The sequence below is a fragment of the Melospiza georgiana genome, chromosome 3, assembly GCF_028018845.1.
Source record: "Melospiza georgiana isolate bMelGeo1 chromosome 3, bMelGeo1.pri, whole genome shotgun sequence".
Classification (NCBI taxonomy): domain Eukaryota; kingdom Metazoa; phylum Chordata; class Aves; order Passeriformes; family Passerellidae; genus Melospiza; species Melospiza georgiana.
This window is the reverse complement of record NC_080432.1, coordinates 107,847,223-107,861,785: the sequence shown is the minus strand read 5'-3', so window position 1 is coordinate 107,861,785 and position 14,563 is coordinate 107,847,223. Positions and strand designations below refer to the sequence as shown.

The window sequence follows — 14,563 nt, the reverse complement described above, 5'->3', positions numbered from 1 at the left end:
CAGCAGCCAAAAGGAATTTCTGCAAAAATCAATCGAAAGACAATGTTTTCCTGCACAGAAAACCTTGCCTGAGTTTTCTCAGCACCACAGGGAGAAAAAACTTGAGCTTTTTATCACATAATTTCATGCAGTGATAACCTATGGGCTACTTGTATTTCCTTCCAGTTTTCCATTGAGTAAAATGAAGAGAGATAGTGAGTAAGGCTGTTTCTGAAACTTTTCTGCTGGCACAGACAGCTTGATAGATCATTTGCAGACATCTTTTCCGACCATTTTTCCAACCTGCCTGGAAATGACCTCACAGGACGGTTCAGATACCAGGCCTGTGTCCACAGCCACTGCAACTGGCAAGCCAAATGTCACTGCTGAAAACCATCTCCTGCTCCCAATGTTTCAGCAGGTGACAGAAGTCCTTTTATCACAGTGGACAGCCACCCACAAGGCAAGCCTATTCCCTCAAATGGAAAATGCTCACATCAGGAACAGTCAGCATAATCCATTGACTTTGGTGTCAAAGATGTTTCTCTGTGATGCTGCATTTTGAACAGACTGGATAACTCTTGGCTCCAGGTGCACCTTGCCACTTGTCCTGGCAAAGGATAATCATTCTTCATACTCTCCAAATTCCTTAAGATTGACTTCACATTTTAATACTTATTTCATGGAGCTCATTTTCTAGGGGACCACTGGATTGTTCAATGCACCATCTGCATTTTTGCTTGGTGCTCTTGGTTATTATCAGCTCAAATGGAAAGTAACCAAATGGGAAGGATATAGTTGGGAAAATTTCTCCACAGTACCATCCACAGAAATGTTCTAATAAGAGGAGCAAAGGTGCAAGATTTGATTATTTCAGACAGGTACTATTTAACTGATGAGAATCGAATTTTTATATTATCTCCAACTTTTACTCTGCATCCCTGGCCTTCTAGAAAAACAACTCATGTCACCACTGAGGCTGAAAGCAAGAATCTCCACTTGCCATCAATTACCCATTAATCTCTCCCATCTCCCTGCAAATTTTAGTGTTTTGCAAGATGACAAGTGACACATGCGTCTTGCTTCAGAAACTGACCTTTGTTTGACATCTGTAAGGCAGTAATATGCCATGATCTTGAGACTTGTGTATATGCTATACTTTAATCTCTCAAAATCAAGAGACTGATAATTCAGTTCATCAGGTAGCTGATACACCTCTTTCTGATTATTCAGAGTATCTGTTACCAGACTACACTGGGATCTATGCAAACATCTGAAGAAGGATCTGAGACTCTATATAGTAACTGTAGAATTTCAAGATGATAACATCTGCCTATATGGAAACTTTGTGCCTCATTTTGAAGTTTGTTTTTAGAAACAGCTTTGAATTGCAAAGGCAGTGGGGGAGGGTGAAGGCTGGTTTTCCTTTCATGCTGTTATACAGAGGCAGGCAAAGGCAGAAGGCACTTGCATAATTTTATGGGAAATTATGGTCTTTAGGAAAAGACCCCAAATATAAACACAGACAGTTGAATCCATTCTTGATGCATCAACATGAAAAATTGCTATAAGGGAGTCTGATTATTTTTTTCCTGCTTAGACCTGGGTATAAATTGTTTTGGAAAGACAGAAATGGCACTTTTATTTTCAGAGGAAATGAAATTAACAAAATTAATTCATGCCCATGGGTTTACAGAGGTAGGTCCTCTCTCAGTTTTGGAATCAAAACATTTGGGGGGGGATTTTTTTTCCTATGCAAGGTGCCTAAAATATGCTTCTTACTCTCAGGTTGCACAGCCTTGAAATAGCAAAAGACAAAAACTGGTTTATTTAAAATTTTTCATTTTGGTAATTTCAAAGTCTACTGTGTCAGTTTTGACCTTGTTTACTTATATATTTTCCAGGGCTACTTTATTTTTTAGAGCAGCTTTTTAAGTAAACAAACCCCCAAACTTTCATTTTGTTGTAGCCAAAACAAAGGATGGAGAAAACAGTCCTTTCCTGAAAAAGTTCTCAACATTTTGGTTCTTTCCAAAAAAGACAGGACTCTCAACTAGTCCTACTGAAGACCCACCAGGCAAACCTGTCTGGTAGCATGTCAAGCTCCCAGTCTGCTCTCAAAGCCTCCTAAACTGAGTCTTTTATCTCATGTGCTGCCCTCTCCATCTCCTCTTGCTCCACAAGCTGTGTGTCAGGAAAGCTCAGTTGAGGGATAGGGAAAGCAAGGGAAAGCTGCTTGATGGAGAGTGTTGGGTGAGCAGGGAACAGATGGGCAGTGTGGTGGAACGTGGTGTGCACTGCAGCACGCCCTGGGCCCAGTCAGGACCTGTCCTGCTCACCCATGGCCTCCAGCTGGGATCAGAGCAGTGCACAGAGCAGTCCCTGCTAACAGTGCACTGAGCCTGTGTGCCAGCAGGGTCTTCAGCACTACTCAACCATCCCCAGACTTGTTGTGAACAAAAAGCCATTAATATCCTGCAGAGTTCCTGGAGACTAACAAAAAACATTGCCTTTTCCAGCTCTGCTAATTCACAATGATGAATGTGTATAAAAGAGACTAAAAGGAAGACTAGGATACCTTGTTTCCCTACATTGTGATATCTCTGATCATTTTCCACAGCAAGAAGCATTCATTTCAATAATACTTTCCACATGGAAATGATGGAATTACTGTACTATTTATGGAATATAAAATGAGATTTGAGAAGCATGAATAAATATGCAATAGAAAATAACTGCAATGGCAGGAAGATGAAAGTACTGACCTAATAGGTCTTTTTTCTCTTTAACCCTAGTGATTGCAAAGATATGTTTTCATTTGTTGCTAAGAAAAAAAAATAACTCTGGCTAAATGTAATGAAACTTGAGAATTCTAGAGCTGATAAGCTGTATAGTTGAACAGTCATACATATTTAACAGACAAAGATGGAAAATATAATTTACCATTTATGTTCAGTCTTTACAATGTTCCTGCAATACCTATAAAATGTATTTTTAGTAGCCATTTTGAATTTGTTCAAAGTAGTGTTTCAGAATCCCCTTTTTCTTTTAAATCCAAACACATTGTTTATTTTCTGCCAGATGGTATTCAGAACCTAGGCAAGGCTCTTATACATGTGTTTGGCTAGGACAGCGCTGTACTTGGGGGGAAATCATGCTAGGGGATGAGTCAGGTCGAGACACGAAAGAGAAGACAATTTTGACTCACTTGCCTCACATGTAGTAGAACTCAAATACCTTTGTCTGCTGGCCTCTCTGTGTTGGATCCTGATCTCTTCTGCACATTGCATTTTACCAGGAAGAAGGGATATTTGGCAAGGTAAGGGTAATGAGACAGAGGCACCAGCACAGCTAAATCTCTATGCACCTAATTTCCTGATGTTGTAGGTGAGCAAACAACCTGTGGTCACCTCACCTGGCTATGGATGAAACAACCTACCTGTCTTTTAATAGTCAAGGCAGTAACCATGTATGATTCCACCTGAATCCCAGTAGAATGAAGCTCCATTTCTTCCTGAGATTATGACAGGATTGACAAAACACAGCTTTGAAAATGATGGCATGAGTTTGACAGGGCTGCACCAAGGATTAGAGATGCTCTAACTTGGTGCCAGCCTCAGGAAAATGCACTAAATGACAAGCAAAACAGTTTTTAATACTGGAACAGGATCATGAATGCAAATTAAAATGCAGTGAATGCCAAGGAAGATATGCAGCATGCACACACTGTCATTTTAGAGCAAGGCTGGTCCTGCATCCGAGAACAGATAAATGAAATGGGTGCTGCTCTTGGCCACTATGGGTCAATACGACAAAAGTTGGTACTGGACCTGTAACTTTCCACAAATTATCAGGGTACAGAAAGATTAGCATGACCTGTGGTTTAGCTATTAATTCTACACAAAGCACTTTTATGTGTTGGTCTGCTTTAACAGACTATTTTTTTTCCTGCTCCTCTCTGCATGTATGACAGAAAGAAGCTACTTTTTATTACTAACTCTTACCAGAACACTGTCATGCTTGTGGCTTGTGTGTGTTTACAGCCGCGTATCGTCTGTCACGTTAGATTTCAGTGATAAAACACCACCTTGCTGCGTGGCATAGAGGGATTTAAACAGGCCGAGGAAGTTTTCCAAAGCCGCGGGGCCTGCACGGCCTCGCCCTCAGCAGCGGCGCCTGTGACGGGCCTTGCTCGCCCCCTGCTGGCAACACTGGGAAGGGCAGCCCGGGCCCGCCCTGCCCCGCCCGGCCCGGCCCGGCCCGGCTCGGCTCGGCTCGGCTCGGCTCGGCTCGGCTCGGCTCGGGGCTGCTGCTCCGAGACACTGCGGGTGCGGCACTCGGTGCTCATTTCCCCTTTTGTACGGACAGATTACGTGCGACTACCTGTGTTTTTATCCCACAGGAACTCACAGTCTACGTAGTTGTACATCATCCCTCAGGGTGGGTGTCCGAACAGAAGGAATCGTGCAGTGGTTTGGGTAGAAGTGGCCGTAACAACCATTCGGTTCCGACCACCCTGCTCTGACGCCTCCCACTCGGTCGCTCCAAGGATGCTTGGGTCTTGAGATCAGCTTGCCCCAAACCCCATCCAACGTGGCCTTGAGCACTGTAGGGATGGGGCATCCACAACTTTCCTGCATGATCTGTTCCAGAGCCTTACCACCCTCACAGTAAATTAATTACATAGTGGTTTCAAGATACGGGATGCCAACTGATTTTATAAAACTGACACTAAATAACTGGAGATTCAACCCAATTTAATAATTGCAAGGCTCCATCACTACAAAGTTTTCCTTTTCCTTAGTTAACTTGCAGGCTTTTAAAATGAGGTTTTTTTAACAGTGCAATAGTTTTTGTACAGCTTATGTAAAATTTTGTGCGCTTGAACAAAAAGAAGTAAGCAATATGGGTCTGTTCCAAACCCTGCTGAAGTTAATTAAGATGGAATCACACGAGCTAATACCTAAACCAGAAATAGTACAGTTACACCTCACTATAGTGTAGTACAGACACAGCTGTGATGCTTTCAATTCTGTTTGACTTCTGAACATTATGAACAAACTACCTTGATAAGCAAAAAAAGTGTTATAAAGCTGCAAAGTAGTAATGAAGACTTTTGTGCCAACTGATTAAGAAGCTTCCATGGTTCTTAATAATAATTAGTCTTCTGCCTTTTCCCTTGTAAAATCACCCACTTGTGGTAAATTCAGTTGTCTTCAATTACGCCAATAATCGTCTGGCTCTTCTTTTCTAATAGAGTTTCATATTTTTACTTTATTAAATGCATCAAGTAAAACATTGTGACCACTGAAACATAATAATAGTAACAGCAAAACTGTCTTATATGTCAGCTGCATGATTCATTCTTCATAACCTCAATAAAAAACTAGATTCAGAAGATTAGGTTGTCACGGTCCTATAAACCAACATCTTGACATAATTTGACAACTAAACAAAAAAAAAAAAAAAAAAAAAAAAAACAAGGCAAAAAAAATCTGCATCCCAGATTCATAACAGCTTCACAGGCTTGCAAAAGAGAAATCCCATGATCCAAAATATTTGAAAGTGCATGGAGATCAGTCCTGAAGTGTCAAGTTGATGGACTGCTCCTAACAGGCCTTTTCCACTTTTAATTTCCATAATCAGAATCATAGTTCAAGTTCTAGTCCAGTGACAAACAATCTCATTTTTAACTGAAAGTCACCAGAATTGGAAATACCAACAAGCTAAGTACTGTGAGAAAAGGCTGACATTACCTTTAAGAATATTTATGTACAATACAAAAATCACTAGAAGATCACTGTATACTATCAATACAAGTCTACATACCTATTATCATAATTTCTGTCCTAACTATATGAAGAATGATTTTTCTAAATTCCACTAAAACATTAATAATCTATTTTTATCAGAGAGTGAGAACCATGTTTTGGGTTTTATTATAATTTGTTGTCTTACAGCTGCTAAATACATATCATAATAAACCCAGAGGGAATATATTATCATGAATATTGGCATTTGGGATAAAATACCAATTTACAGTCTCTGCTTTATCAATTGCAATAGATAGCAAATATCAACAGTCTGGCCCTAATGAGAATTCATAAGCTCTGCAGCACAGACCATCATGGCTAATACTTCTGATCCCTTGTCTCCTCTCCTAATTCTTATGTAAACCAAGGAAAATTTCATGTTCTACCAGTTGACTGGGAAAATCATCTCACTGTCATTTACTTTCAAATTTGCCATTTTTACTGTTTAAAATTCGCGATTTTATATCAAGCTTTCTATTCTAAGAGCTACTCAGGGGACATCACATGTTCATGTCACATATCACAGAAACTTGTGCAAGACTCACATAAAAACATGTATGCCATTAATCAATTCTGGACATTTACTGTTACCTGGAAGCTTACTATTCTGCAGTAAAGTTCAAGGAAAAAATTGTGAATGCTAATTAAGCAATAATTCCTACATATATTCTAGGGAATAAACATGAAAACTTCTCTTCAGCCGGCAAAATCTGATCCTAAGTTAGCCAAATAAGTTGAAAACAAGTATTTTGGCCTGAATGTTAACTAAAAATTAAAAACTGATGAAAACTTAATGGGGTGCCTTTTTTTTATTTCCCACAAAGAGGAAAGCAAGGAACTTAAAATGAACACCAAAACAAGAATACTGTTATTTAAGTTTTGTAATCAATTCATTAAAGAAATCTTTCCTGTAACAAGAACAGAAGTATCTTTTGCACAAATGTAGCTGACATGATATCTCACTCAAGTCGGAGAAACTAATCCCAGGTTTAAGTCAGGCATATCTTTCCTATCAAACACCTATAGCATAAAAAAAGTCAAACCAGTATATACTGATACACTAAACCTGCTCTTCAGTCTTTATAAAACAGTGTTACCTGATCTCTCAAACAATTCAAAGACATAGCTACAGTTCATTTGTACTTAAAAAACAACCATGTGAAAGTTCACCTGCACGAGCTGTATTGAAAATACCTTCCAATTAAAAATGAGCTATCAAATTTTGTGAGTGAAATATACCTATGGTTCCACAACTGTTGAAAATTAACCTATAAAATGCTCTTCCCCCACAGAATTATGAAGTTTCATGTTGCAAAGAGAAAGTTTAAGGAAACGCTTCGCCCATATGATGTCAAAGATGTCATTGAACAGTATTCAGCAGGTCATCTAGACATGTTATGCAGGATTAAGAGTCTTCAGTCACGGTAAGGAAAGAATTAGTTACACTCTGCATAAGCATCTCATGTCATTCACTGCATAAAGTATATTGGCAACGTTTAACATTTCTGTGTTACGCAGCTGAGCCAGAAATTGTATTGTGGGCAAAACCAAAAAAACCCACATGTATCCAAATTTATCTCAGAAAATGGAAGTCTGAAGAATAGAAAAGGTAATCCTTTATCCTTTTGTAAACAAGGACTTTAGTCAAAAGGCTGAGGAAGACATTGAGAACTGCCTCTTTTCCATCCCAAACTTCTGCTTTTCACATAAAAGAATTTGAGAACTACTGGTAATGTAGTATTTATGTTAGAGATTCCCAGCAACGCTAATCAAAAAACCAAACCAAACAACATTACATCATATTTATCATTATCAGAGAAGGTTAGGGATTCCTGCGTCAAACTGACAAGTCTCCCAGGAGTGGATGTTGTTGTTAGGATGGGAGAGCTGGGAGTGGCACTGGTATGTTTGTTTCTCCAAGCCATTAAGAGAGGCCACCTCTTCTTTCCCCCTTTCAGCAAGTCTAGTCTTGGCTTTCCCAGATGATGGCTAAGTTCTGGCTCCTGGTTAGTGCCAACAAAAAAGAAAAGCAGTCTAATATGTTGAAAAATCATTCCTTTTTTTTTTTTTTTCATTTCCCTTAATTATTAAAATTGTTTATCTTCTTCTTTGAGTGCTTTCCTGAAGCACTGTGATTTTTATTTTTAACATATAAATATAGCAAACACTTCCACATTTATGCCAGTTCCAGGAATGGCAACAGCTTTTGATTTCTCTTACAGCGTTGACCAAATTCTTGGGAAAGGACAAATCACAGCAGATAAAAGAAGCAGAGAGAAGAATCCTGCAGAGCATGACACAACTGATGATGTCAGTATGTTAGGGCGAGTAGTCAAAGTGGAGAAACAGGTAGAGTGATTGTCTGTGTTACTTCATCTTGCTTTATTGCTCATGCCTTTTCTGTGTTTTATTGCCAGTTTCAAAAGCTGAACAGATTAATTTATTTTTCTAGTATCTGCTTCGTTTGTACATTGAAATAAAAATTATAGGCATCTTATTACCTTAACCTCTTCTCCCCTTTTCTCAGCTTGCTTATGAAAAATATACAGGGCCTCTGACATTCTCTTTCAAGGGTCAATAGCGTACATCAAGCTACTTCCATTTTTCTCTTCAGCAGTTACATTTTCCCTTTGCTTGGGTTCCAGATATTTTTAATTAGTATTTGGCACTAATGTTGACCTTTTCCTCTTATATAGGTACAATCCATTGAATCAAAACTGGACTGTCTATTAGATATTTATCAACAAGTTTTGCGAAAAGGATCTGCATCTGCACTCACCTTGGCTTCATTTCAAATGCCACCTTTCGAGTGTGAGCAGACTTCTGATTATCAGAGTCCATCAGACAGCAAAGATTTGTCTAATTCTGCACAACTTAGTGGATGTGTATCCAGATCAGCTAGTGCCAATCTGCCTCGTGGCCTACAGCTTATACTGACACCAAATGAATTTAGCACTCAGGCTTACTATGCTTTTAGTCCAGCTATGCATAGTCAAGCAACACAAGTGCCAAATGATGGACCTGCAACAGTAAATAATACATCGAACCAAATAAACCAGACAACTAAGCCAGCAACTCCGACAACATTACAAATACCACCCTTCTCATCGATGAAGCATATCAATAGGCCTGAGCCCATTCATATTATTCCTGTAACCACACAGGAAAATGTTTCTAATGTCACCGCTTGCCTTGTTGCATCAAAGGATAATGGACAAGTTGCACAGCCTAGTGCGACAAAGGATCTCACATGGAGAAAAAGTCTTACAGAAGGGGAACCTTTGCTCTCAGTTAAACCTGTAGCGCAAATGGATTTAGGAAAATCTTTATCTGTACAAAACCTTATACAGTCAACAGAGGAACTGAATATACAGATTGCTGGCAGTGACTCCAGTGGTTCCAGAGGTAGCCAAGATGTATACTCTAAATGGAGGGAGTCAAAATTATTTATAACAGATGAAGAGTTGGAGACAGAGGCAGGGACAGAGACTACTGAAGCCATCTCGCGCCCGTTAGTGGAAACAACTCTCTCTGCTGACTCTCTAAGGACTGGAATATCAAGATCATCTCAAAACATCTGCAAGCCAGGGGATGGTACAGAAGCACTCAATCTGCTCCATGTCAAACTTAAATAACTTCTGGCTTTCTTCATTGGCTGGGTCATTCCTCTAGTCATACATATCATAGCATGAACTGTTTTGAAAGCCTTTTTAATAAGATAAAATCACAAAAATCAGGATGAATCTGCAAAGCAGTTGAATGAGCCCATATTTCCTAGTTGCATGAAAAAGCATGTCTAAGCAATGGCTAACATCCAAATTTACACCTACAGTACAGCAGCCTTTCATGTAGTACAGTAGGTTTAAACAATGAGTTGCCTACAAAGCTAATGCTGCAGGATGTATCAAAAAACAAAAAACTGAGCATTTAGACCTTGTGCTGTTTCTATGGGGCAGAAGTAAAAAAATCTTAAGGTTTAAAGCACTTTGCTTCTGAACTGATTAAATATATATATATATATAATGTCCTGATTTAGATGATAGTTTATGTTTACAACAAAAAGATTATCTACAGCTGCTAGCAAGGTACCAAGGAAATGAGTAACATGGGGTTAGAAATGGCTGACAGTCGCAAGATAGACACATTAACTCATCAGTTATCAGTTATTTTTAGCTCTGAAGAACAGTATGTTAATACCTGTCCAGTGCTGTGGCAGAAGTACCTGACACACCACTGTCACATTGTTCTTTATAAGAAGAACTATTTTGTTACAAAAAGTTTATATTTTAAGGATTAGGTCTGGCCTCAGAAGTGGATAACGTGAGTGACTGCACTGAAAATTCAAGGGAATCTCCTTCTTCTAGTCTCATTGAGAAGCTGACTTGTGAATCTGAACCATTTTGGCAGCAGTAGGTGAGGGAAGGAAGCAGGTGCTGCCTTTATTGTAGGAGCAATATTTCCTTCTTGTGAAAATTTTGGCAATTTTCCTTGCAATCCCAACCTGATACTACAACAGCACTTTCATAAGGCTGGACAAGAAGGGAAAATGAGGAATTGAAATACAGAGTAAAACTAAAGAGGACAGAAGGGAAAAAGACAACACAATCAATGGGAAAATAAATAAATAATAATGTTGATTTAGATGGGCAGGAAGGGAAATCATCCCAGAAAATAAAACAAGAAAGGTAAAGAAGGAAAAAGCTACATGTTTGGGTTTTTTTCCCACAGATACTGAGTGTTATTTTAAAAAAAAATGCCACATAGGCAAGGTCTTGTTGCCTTTTTAAGAAAAGGGGAAGAGGAGAGAGGGAAAATGGTCCCACTCTTAGCTCAACACTATGTCCCAACTACAGTAATTTCTTGTGAACTTTCCAACACAGGACTCACAGACTCCTTCCTGCTAAAACCCAAGTTTTCAAATTCAAAGCCTAATCAGACTGAGCATTCCTGCCTGATACATCCTCTTTTCTTTTCTCACTCTAGCCTACACTTCACTTCTGCTGAGGTGCAGGAGCAGTGTTAGTGCCTGCCTGCACATCCCCCGCAAGGCTTTGCCACTGGGAGAACCCTTTGCAGACCCTAAACCCTTCCACTCTTCCCAGCTGAATGAGGTTTCTGTGTGTTGCCTCCCGCCAGATTGTCACCCCACCTGCACCACAGGCTTGTAGACAACCCAGCTTGGGCTCAGCTTCCCTCTAGCAGCAGGAATATCGAATGTACAGGTGTGCCAGTGCCAGCTCACTCAGGGCAGTGTTTTCTCAAGGCCCAGACCCGCTGGGAACTCGCTGTGTACATCAAAAACATCACTCCAGTCTTAACTGTGGCTAAATGCTGTAGATTGTATTGTGAAGGAGCTGATCTGTTTACTATGAAACCATTGTAACTTATGCTTCCATTTGCTTTACAGAAGTATTCCTGGATGTTACATGAGAACTTTATTATGTGAAAGTACGTGCAAACTGTAGAGTGTATATATTGTGTCATTATACGGGGTCCATGGATGGTACACTGTGTTCCATGGCTTATGCCGGAGCAAACTTCAGTTGTTAAATCCTGAAAGACACCTTGAAGCACAATTTCCTCACTGCTGATTTGCCATATAGCTCACCACATTCAGCCTTTCCTGTTTTCCTTTATGTGCAATCTGACCATACCGAAGCCTGATTACAACAGCAGTTTTGTGAGGATAAATACATTTTTTCCCACATCTCAGTTCACTTAACTGTTAACTTATTTGAATGTCTGCAGTTTATCCAGACAGATATGTACGTTTAAAGTATTGAAAATTTCAAAATTATAATAGTTTTTTAGGCTACTTTTTCCTTTTTCCTGTTTATGGTGCCTTTCTTGCCTTTCATGTGAAGCCTCCTGCTGACCTAAGAAGCATCAATGTGCTGTCAGGTTCAGTTAAGGAGCAAGCGATTGGGCACATGGCAGCTGTGTGTCCACAGTGAAACTCCCTTCCCCTCCTTGACGAGACCGAAAATCCAAGGCATCATGAATTGGACACAACTCTTCCACCTCCATCTGCAGGAGCAGATGTTGCACCCCATTGCGGCCGGAAGGCGCCGATGGGAGAACTGAGCAATGGCCCTGCCTGTCCCGATTCTGCACAGAAACAGGGCCTTGGGGTTTGCTGATAATTTATCTCACAGAAACTTGGTATTTTTGCCTTAAATGAGATGCTTGAGTCCTTCTAACTTTAAGTTAATTTATTTAATACAATTTTGTGCACAAAAGAATGAGTTCTATAAATTATGTATGAAAATAGTAATGTCTTTACAAAGTACTGATAAACCCAGAAGATCGTATCTTTTCAAATTAAGGTTTAAAATTCTAATTTTTTTTCTTTTATGCTCACCATTATTATTTTTGTAGATGCAAGTCTTATCATATAGGGTTTTTTAACATTATATTGATAGAAAATAGAAAGAGTAGTGAATATATGAGATTTTAAAGAGGAAGAATTGTTTGTTTGGACTTTTATAAGCTTTAATCATATTTCCTCATGAGAAGTTTCTATGCTCTCTCTTTAGAAGACCGTGTCATGACTGACAGTCATTCAGTGGTTTCACAAAAGAAGGGCCTGTCTGGCTTCTCTTGTCCTGAGCTCCTTATTTAAGTCCAGCTCATGAGAACTAATAAGAATTGTTCATGAGTAAGGACAAAGAATTTTATTTTTAATTTTTTTTTCTGATTAACAATCCACTTGAGAATCGTTTGAAGACAGAAGTTGAAATTAAGTAAGAGCTTCAGGACTTAAGCCTTATCTAAATAACTGTTTTCTGGTCAGCATGTTCTTCTACCTGAATGAAGAGAGAGCTGAAAAGAATGGTTTCAATGACTATTATTTGTTCAAAAATTTGTATTTGCTCCTGGCTTATATGATCTATACTTTTTATTTAAAAATTAATATGATGTTTTAGCCTAGGGTTCAAGATTGCAAAGATCATACACTTTTATTTACAGTGCCCACAGTTGTTCCATATGTTTTTGAGACACTCCTACTTAGAGTGACTGCTCTCATTGTAGTATGGTGATGAGTAATTCACCTGCTTTTCTGTGATAAGTCAAATCATGCTGAATTGCTGATGTATAGTAGAACATCTGATGTACAGTAGTATTTCTGGATTGGGACCTGCAATCCTTACTCAAGTAAAAATTCTATGGAATTCATTCATTCTATGAAATTCAAGAATTTTTCTTGAATTGGGAACTCAGATTCAAATCCTGATTTTGTTGGGCATCTGTTTGAAGTGAAAATGGTAATATTCCAGTTATTTCCTGAGGAAACTAATACTTAGCTGACTTTACCCTTGTCACATTGACTATATAAAAAATAACGCACAAAGTACCGATATAAAAAGGGAAGGAGAGAAGCGACATTTTTTAAAAGCACAGAGAATATTCAGAAAGTAGGAATAAGCAGGAAAAGAAAATATAACAGCAAAGGAATGGAGGAAAAAGGGTTTAAACACCCGAGGCTAAATTCATCCTTGGATGGCTTCACTGACTTCAATGAATTCACTGCCCAACCGGGTGAAGCTCAGCCTCCATTGGGATAATCACACTCAGTTCCATTGACCTTACAGGAACTGAACAACCTGTACCAGAAAGGAACTTGCCTCTCTGGGCTAACTTTTATCCTGACTTATTTGTCATGCAATCCTTTTGGATTCACTGGGTTTGAATGAAATATGGAAAAGAATTTGTCCCAGGTATTTCTGCTTCACATTTTTTTTCAAGTGTGTTAATTGACTTTATTCAAATGGATTACAACATCACACAATGTGCTGTCACTGTCTAAAAAGATTAATTTGTTTTTGAAATAAGATTTGTCCCCTGCAACGTCAGTGGAAGCATGTAATATTTAATATTTTCCTATCCATTCATCTGGATGCAAATGTGGCCATTCACTCAGCTGTGGCCACACAGAACAATTCGACATATCCAATGTCATCTGCTATTGGAAGCATTTTTGACTTCTTTGAAAGACAAAAAAAAAAGTTTCGTAGCAGACTTAGAAAGCACGATGGCTGCTTCCACTGACACTGCAACATTAGCCAGTACATTACAATGTTAATTGTAAATTCTTGGCAAAGTTGAATCCATATTGTTGTTAATAAAAATGACTTGAAAAGTACCGTGACTACTGAGTTTTTTCCTTATATAAAAGATTGTATGGTGTGACCACATATCAGGTAAGAAAAAACAATTAACCTCATTCATTGGTTTCCTTTTGAAGTTTTGTAATTTTTTAATTAGTGAACAAAAACACTACAAAGGAAGTTTATTAGAATAAAATGTGCAGAAACCAGTCTGACATGTTCAGTTTCTGGTAACTGTTTACAGCAGTTTACTTTCACTTAATGTGGCAGCTCCTCTATGAAAATGAGCTTGGAAGTTATTGCTGCCTTCCCTGTTTGATAAAGGGCAATGGATTCAGTGTTGGCAATCAGGGACCTGTGTGGGGAGCAGGATTTCTCATGGAAGGCTGTCATCTGTCATCTCAGTTTAACTTGAGGCCTAGGTGAAGCTGTTTCTTCTGCGTTTGACTGTGAAAGTTGCTGTAGTAGAATGTTACTGCACCAAACCTAAACCACTCATTTGCAACACGCCTTCTTTCGCCACTGTGCTCTTCCTACAGGCTGGCTGAAGACAAGCTTCACTATTTGAGTGTAAAATACTAAATACATAGAGCCTCTTCTTGTGCTGAAGTCACTGCCTTTGCGGAGTTACCCAGATATCTCAATGTGCAGGTGATCCCCAGC

The 14,563-nt window shown here is 39.0% G+C and overlaps 1 protein-coding gene across 1 annotated transcript in view; it reads left to right on the top strand.

The window, feature by feature from the left end:
• The window catches only part of KCNQ5 (potassium voltage-gated channel subfamily Q member 5), a 280,972-nt gene extending 267,043 nt beyond the window's left edge, over nt 1–13,929 (top strand). The window contains exons 12-14 of the mRNA XM_058021007.1: nt 7,085–7,216; nt 8,015–8,141; nt 8,489–13,929. Coding sequence (XP_057876990.1) covers nt 7,085–7,216; nt 8,015–8,141; nt 8,489–9,427 — 1,198 coding nt within the window. The 3' untranslated portion in view covers nt 9,428–13,929. The remainder of the gene's footprint in view (nt 1–7,084; nt 7,217–8,014; nt 8,142–8,488) is intronic.
• Nucleotides 13,930–14,563: the final 634 nt, after the last annotated feature.